General features: G+C 34.7%; 1 protein-coding gene across 1 annotated transcript; it reads right to left on the bottom strand.

Annotated features, from left to right (window-relative positions):
* Nucleotides 1-6,098: 6,098 nt before the first annotated feature.
* Nucleotides 6,099-7,549, bottom strand: LOC145159254 (UPF0481 protein At3g47200-like). The gene is made up of 2 exons (XM_079078191.1): nucleotides 7,071-7,549; nucleotides 6,099-7,004 (listed from the first exon to the last, which is right to left on the bottom strand). Exons 1-2 carry the CDS (start codon nucleotides 7,458-7,460, stop codon nucleotides 6,123-6,125), a joined length of 1,272 nt encoding a protein of 423 aa, XP_078934317.1. The 5' UTR covers nucleotides 7,461-7,549; the 3' UTR covers nucleotides 6,099-6,122.
* Between the last annotated feature and the right edge of the window lie 262 nt (nucleotides 7,550-7,811).

Raw genomic sequence — 7,811 nt, 5'->3', positions numbered from 1 at the left:
GAGTTATTGAAGTGTGAGTCCGGGAACTCGTCGAGTTCATAGTAGGACTCGGCGAGTAGAGTCAACCAGGAAGTTGACTTTGACCAGGAAGTTGACTTTGACCAGGGGTAAAATAGTCATTCTACCCTGAGATTAGTATCAGTTTTTGATCTAGTGTTTATGGGATTTGTAGCCGGGGAGTTCCGGAGCAGCAGTCAGACAGTCTCAGATTTAGCACCTCAGCAACCAGCGTTACGAGGTGAGTTTTCCTTCCAGTAGGAACGGGTCTACGGCCACAATGCCGGCCTGTTTAGTTAGCAGTAGTTCCAGACTTCGGTCCGATGCAGTAGTTCAGTGTGCTTGATGTCTTTGTGATTCAAGCATGTCTTTGTGTTATGTGTTATGGACTTCGGTCCGATGCAGTATGCAGTATATGTGCTTATGCTAGTAGTTATGATTATGCTATGCTACGTTCAGTCAGTTTCCAGACTTCGGTCCGATGCAGAGGGCAAGGCCCTGGTTAGTTCCGGACTTCGGTCCGATGCAGTTTTCGGACTTCGGTCCGATGCAGAGGGAAAGGCCCTGGTTAGTTCCGGACTTCAGTCCGATGCAGTTTCCGGACTTCGGTCCGATGCAGAGGGAAAGACCCTGGATAGTTCCGGACTTCGGTCCGATGCAGTTTCTGGACTTCGGTGCGATGCAGTTTCCGGACTTCGGTCCGATGCAGTGGGCAAGGCCCAGTAGTTGCTTTATATGTTATTGTATGGTATGTGGTAGTTTGGGGGAGCTCACTAAGCTTTGTGCTTACAGTTTCAGTTTTTGGTTTCAGGTACTTTCGCTAGTAAGGGGAAGAGCTCGGGATGATAGCATGGCACACACCACAGCTTCAGTTTATCCAGGGAGTTTTATTCAGACATTTTGATATGTTTTGACATCAGTTGATTTGATTAACTTATTATGACATTTTGAGACGCCTGATCCATGGATTTATCTTTTAATATTTAATATTATGGTTTAGTAAAGTTTTCAAACGAAATTTTTTTGGGATGTTTCACACAGTTTCATAATCACTAAGTTAATCATAAAACACGATACTTAAGTACTCTCCCTTCTTTTCAGATTGGAGAAACTTTTATCTTTCTGCCTAATTGATTCTTCCCATTCGTTATGCTTTGCATTGAAACCTTTTCAACGATTCAGAATTACACTTAATCTTGTAAGCATAACCATATTTACTAAGCTTTTAGTAAATCATGACGAATAGTCTTATCGTTCTTTGTGGCGGACTCGACCAGTGCACAACAATGCGTACTACATCCTTTAGTCCTTCACTTGACTCACATACTTATGTGAACAAGGAATTAGTCTTAATTTCCCAAATACGAAGGTTCTCATTCATCATACAATACAAGTCGCATGATTCCAAGTTTCTGTCCAATTGAAACTTGGGTGATGAGAATCATTCCTTATTTGGTAAATTTTCGACATTACCATAAATAACATAACTAAGAATCACATCCTTTTCAATATTGCTAACAATAGAAACATACAAACATCAATTTTCACAAATGCCATTGCAAGGATATATAAATAAGACAAAAACAAAATTTTATTATATTTATAAAAGTGCGGAAAACTTGTCCTTATAATGCAATTACAAATGCAAACTATGTTATTAAACATTTCTAAGCAATCTATTCTAACTCTTAAACAACAGCTCAAAAATCCGATCCTCGAACCATGCGATCGAAATCCATTTCTTCGTGATCAGACTCAACTCACTCTTCCTTTAAGCTTCCTTTCTTTTCTTCGATGCTACAAAACATCAAAATGCAATCTCACATCATGTATTAAGAATATACAAATAGGAAATTAATAGAGTTAGATAGTGGATTTTACCTGAAGTAGAGTCATACATCTTGACTCTCCGATCTTTGCGATCCTTCAGGTAGATACGACAGCTTCACATCTGATGCCCCTTCTCTTAGCAGTAGAAACAAATTGACTCTTTTGGAACAACACATGGGACAATCTCAGATTCAGCCTTTCTCTTTACCATTCGGTCAAACGGTTTGACCTTGGCCAATCCCTTTCCATTGGGAAGAGAAGACTTTTCTGGACTTCCAATGTTGTTATCTCTAATGTCCATGGAAGTTTTGGAGGTTGATCCACCAGTCAAATTTGCTTTTCCAGTACGCCAAATCATTGCTGATTCAGTAGCAATAAGCAAATAGGTAAGATCAATGAAGGTCACGTCGTGGTCCATCATATAGTACTCTCTAATGAAATATTAAGGCTAGGACCCAACACAATGTTCTACAACTCAGAAGAGGGATGCCGTAATCCAGTTGCAGAATATTTAAAGGTAGGTAAATGACGATTTACCAATTTCCACCATGAAAAATGAAAATGAAAATTAGGTTTTAAATGAATTGAAACTCCTAGATCTTTTAAGATTCATTGAACTTTTCAATGGCATGTTTAATCTCAATTATGCCTTCAAGTTTGCGACTGGGATGCCGAGGATCACAAACAAGGTGTGGATAACCATGCAAATTAGCTTGGTACTCTCAAAGATGTCTATCACCTAATCAATGTGCCGGTTAACCATACACGCTCCATTGATCTATGATAATCTACGAGCTACCCATTGCCATCCTTCATTGGTCCCATATTAGTGTGCCGGTTAACCACACACGTTCCACTAACGACCAACAAGGTGCAATGTGTCATTTCATGGATTAGCTGCAGCTGCACATTTTTCCTAAAGTAACTAAGATTTGGGAATTTATAAAAGCATTTAGTTACTTCGTATTTCATTATACTTATAATGGAAAGTTGTGACCTATCCTACCCGTTCGGCTAACGACCCTCCACTGGTCAAGAGTGCGGCGGGTAAGAGTGGATACCCAATGTCGGTCATTTTACATGTCACTTTCTTAAACAACCCTTATAGACCGGCTTCGTGAATAAGGGTTACTAACGGTAAGACTGACTTTTACTTATACATATATAATATTAAACTTTTAATTCTATATAGTATAAGGATGTATTTTATGCTTTTTAAAATACTAGGTGGTTTAATCTATTAACAAATTATACTTTTAATTTGATTAACTTAAATCATATAATTATGGATTTATTAATATCTCTTTTAATTAAACACCTAATTAATTTAATAAAACCATAAGGGTGTAATTTGAACTTTTCAAAATACTAGGGTTTTAGAATTGAATATTTTAAAATTAATACCTATTAATTAAATTTTAAATTCCAAAACTTGAGGACAAATTTTGAAACCTTTCAAAATATTAGGGTTTTAACTATTTAAATTTCAAAAACTAAAACTCTTAAGTTCAAATTTAAACTATAAAAACTAAAGGGTGTAAATTGAAACTTTTCAAATTTACTAGGTCAAATATTTGAATCATAATAATCCTATATTATTCATATTTAACCAAATCCATTAATTTTGATAAGGATAACCATACCAAACATGAAAAATCGATTTTAGGCAAGAAAAACGAGTTTTGGTAATTATCCTCATCAAAAATTGCTCAAAAAATCGAAAATCCCGACAACAGCACCCTGGACTTGCCGAGTTCATGCAACTCGTCGAGTCCACTGATGGGCTCGCCGAGTCGGCTTCACAGACAACAAAAATTCAACTTTTTGATCCTTTTGCAGTTCACGTTTGCATCTATTCAACTAGAAAAACGACCTAGGCTCTGATACCATTGATGAGTTATGGGCATAACATCATTCCTATGGTGTACATGCAACCCTAATTGCTTTGATCTATGTTTTTTTAATTTGAACATACAACATTGAATACCAAAGCAATAAACCTATGACTAGCATATAACAATCGAAATTGACATATAAACTAGTTAGAATGATTACCTCAACTTGTTATGTAGTAATAACAAGAACTCCTTGACCTTTGAAAGCTTAGTGCCTCAAATGTTGCACCTCTAATGGAGTCACAAACACCACTAGCAACAAGGAAGAAATAAAAGAGAGATAGAGAGAGAGAGAGAGAGAGGAGAGGCTCAAAATCGGCTATGGAATCCTTCTAGGGTTTCTAGTGGCCGATTTTTGGCATGCCCAAGGGTTCCTTATATAGCTGAGCAATTAGGGTTTCAGTCAAAACCCTAATCCAGTTGCTTAGTCCTTAAGCAGCCCAAATGATCCTTCCAGAAGGCCCATTGGACGATTTCTATATGGACTCCCATACAGAATTCGTTCATTGCTTCCTTATGGATCCTAAGCCCAACTTTATAACTATCTTATAATTACAGTATCAGTCCCCTTGATTTAATTAATCTCTTTTGACCACAAAACTAACTCTAAATTAATTCTTGATCAATATTAATTAAACCATATGATTTCTCTTTTAATATATTATTCACATAATATATTAATAAATCACAATTAATCCTCTTTCTCCATAATTCATCCTACCAGTTGCTAATGTGAATGCAACCCAAAAGGACCATGCTCATAATCGGGTCAAGTACATACCAAAATAGTTATGAGCTTAGACACCTAATCCAACAATATATAGGGCTGTCAAATATGTATCGCGGATAACCAACCAATATACTACCAACCGAACCAAGAAAGTTGGTTACCAATATGTTTGGTAACCAACAAGTTTGGTTATTAGTACCGTTCCAATTTAGTAAACATGGTATGGTAGTGATATTTAGTTTTAAATACCATGGTATTGTAGTACCAACTATCAACTCTTAAGTGTGTTTATTGTTTATAATTTTAAAAACATGATATTAGTCATTAGGCATAGTCAATATTTATTACCACATTGATTTATATCATTGAAAGTTATTTCAATGTTACTTAATAAAATTTTTTAGTAACTAAAAGGGAATAGTTACGTTACTATTTTATATTAGTAAACAAGAAAATTATCTCATATCATTGCTGGTTTTTAAGCATTATAATTGAAAATTAGAAAACCGTTGGTAGTAATTAACGATTTGTACCAACCAAACATAAATATATTAATTTCCAAACAAGGTTGGTACCAAATATATTTTACAAATTCTTTTTTATAGTTGATACACTACACAATTTAAATATAATTAAATTAATACACTATCATGTTCAACCCTAATTATATATGTTTGGTATCAAAGAGTGGCCTCTACCATTTTTAAAAAATGCGTGCCACATTTGAAAGGAAAGTGTGGTGGGGCTTTCAAATATAATACAGGGGGCCATTTGAAATTCACTTGAAAGCATTTTTGTGGGTTCTCTTGGCATTCGTACAATTATTTAATTAAATTTTAATATTTTTTTAATTAGACATTGTTTTCTTAAAAGATAAATAAATAAATTAGACTAAAATTTATAAGTTTTTCTTTTTAAATAGAAACTAATATTAATATATATTTTATATGATAAAAAACAAATTTGATTGGTTTTTATATATATATATATATATATATATATATATATATATATATATATATATATATATATATATATATATAAATGATTGGTTGGGTTGGTTGTGGTCACCAATAAGTATAGTTTAAGATTTGTTCTTTAGTTTTATATATAAATGATTGGTTGGGTTGGTTGTGGTCACCAATAAGAATAGTTTAAGATTTGTTCTTTAGTTTTCTTGATGATTAGCAAATGTGGAAGTTCTTCACTTTTCTTGCAATTTGCTTGATTTGTTGTGGGTGTTCTTAAATTCTCTAGCGAGACGAAGGAAAACCATTTGACTATATCACGATTTTCTTTTTTTGCAAGACTATGTTACTTGCATCGTAATTTTTGTTACTTTTGTGGCTGGTTTTGATTGTATTTGGTTGATTGGTACATCATGATGCTCGATTTTGAAGTTATACTTCCATTGCTAAATTTAGTTCGAAAACAACCTTGATCCAACACTTTCAAGTTCTCTTCATTCACTTGACGTCCTTTAGTTTAGGCCTTTTAACTTGTTCACCATGTCCATACCCAAACCCATGTCCAGCTGCAATATTCTAAGCTCTATTAAACTTATACTTGTTGAATATGAGTGACTTATAAACAAAGAGCAAAAGAAGAAAACCGAAAACATTGAAGCAAAGGGTGAACAATATATGTAAGAGGAAACTAATAATAAAAATCTAATGTTTAGTTACAATTATCGGATTTGCAGCCTTGATTGTAAAGATTGTCTGAACTATGGTAAGAATAAACAAAATAATTCCAGCGAAGACAGCAACCATATGCCATGGACTACTGAAATATGTCCGCTTCAACCCTGCAGCAGCATTGGGCCAGTATCTATTATAGTAGGTATCCAGATCTTGCCACTCTTGATGATAATAAAAACCATCTAAGGCGACGTCTTGGCATATTCTGTTTATCATATTTGCAGCATTCTCATTAGAGCCACAATCGTTTATCAGGACCCCTGACTTTATCAACTTGGCAACATCCTCAGCAGTATCGATTAGCATATCCATGGCCCAGGCATATGCTGTGATGTATCTAGTAAGTAGACAAGCCTGCTCATACATAATCAGGTTCCTTAATATCAACTCAGTGTTATCATGAACATGCAGTTTTGGCATCCTCAAAGTAGGCTTACACCAAAACCATGGGAACCATGAAAACCTGGGTAATTTCATTTCCATGGCTATTGCCCAATTTACATCTTCATTAGGCCTAAAGTTTACCCCAGCTCTATCGAGTTCCAAGGCGGAGTGCCTCTTTGGATATGAATAAGATGCTGATGGGAAATCATGTGTAGGTTGTAAAAATTTGTGAAGAAGGCCAAGAATATGGTCATGATCAGTGGTTTCTACGCTTATATTGCTTGTTATTATATATTCTCCAAAGAAATTGTAATAGCGGAGAAGTATTTTAATATGGTTAGTCAGAGAGGTATTTGGTTTAAAATGAAGAACAGTAGATTCAAAGATGTCTTTAAGAACAAAAAACGGGATTTGGTTTTCTATCAACACCAGGTCTCGAACTGTTAATGGAGCAATCGACCAGTTTCCCTGAAATGGTCCATCATGTTGTGAAAGAAGATGAATGAAATAAAGTATGAAACAAGCATCTATTACCATCATTCTAGTAAGATCCTCATCGTTGTAAGTCGTTGACTCTTCATAGCATGCTTTTATTTGTTCAATTTTCGTACTCACCTTTTGCACACATTCTTGTAAAGTTTGCTCTGGGTTGGAGCCCGATAGATCCAATAAATAATGTAAATATGGCATTTTTTGAACTTCAAACTTCTGCAAATTTTTATCTCGTCTGTGAAGAGGTCCAATAGAGACAAGACTAGGAGTAAAAGATCTTGAACTGAGATCTCGGTAGAGTCTTGGAACCATGAAAATTGATGGGGGACGTAGATTGCCAAGATCCCGACCTTTTTCTTTACAATCAAGTAGAAATTGGACGGTATGCCCAATGCTATCTCCTGCTCCAACCTCCACATCGCTAGTTATCATTAAAATTAGCTTAATTCTGCTGTAAGTTGTTAGTTAAACGAGAGTTTAGAGGATAGTTGATAAAAATATCATTACAAAAATGACTGGGTTCATTCGGAGTCAACCACCATAGTCGCCAATGTAGACTCGCGGATCGAAATATAACTTTTTTTTTTTTTTTTTTAATTTTTTTTATCATGACAAATTGCTTTGCAAATTATTCGCCACAAATTTTTTGTTTGCAAGTTTGCCTTTTTCACAATTTATTTAAAAAAAAAATCAGATTATTATTAACAATAATAAAATCATTTGATAAAAAATAACCTCTTGTGAGATATATTTTTTTAATGACTTACTTATTTGTAATAACAT

Source organism: Lactuca virosa, chromosome 2, assembly GCF_052849685.1.
Source record: "Lactuca virosa cultivar CGN04683 chromosome 2, Lactuca_virosa_CGN04683_v6, whole genome shotgun sequence".
NCBI classification, from domain to species: domain Eukaryota; kingdom Viridiplantae; phylum Streptophyta; class Magnoliopsida; order Asterales; family Asteraceae; genus Lactuca; species Lactuca virosa.
The sequence above is the reverse complement of the archived record's forward strand: the minus strand, read 5'-3'. Positions and strand labels throughout refer to the sequence as shown.

What these genes read in the sequence shown, in the direction of transcription:
- LOC145159254 (XM_079078191.1), bottom strand. Translation starts at nt 7,460, where the DNA reads ATGATAACTAGCGATGTGGAGGTTGGAGCAGGAGATAGCATTGGGCAT. An exon ending in AGGATCTTACTAGAATGATG is followed by an intron (nt 7,005 to 7,070) that starts GTAATAGATGCT and finishes GGACCATTTCAG; the next exon opens with GGAAACTGGTCGATTGCTCC.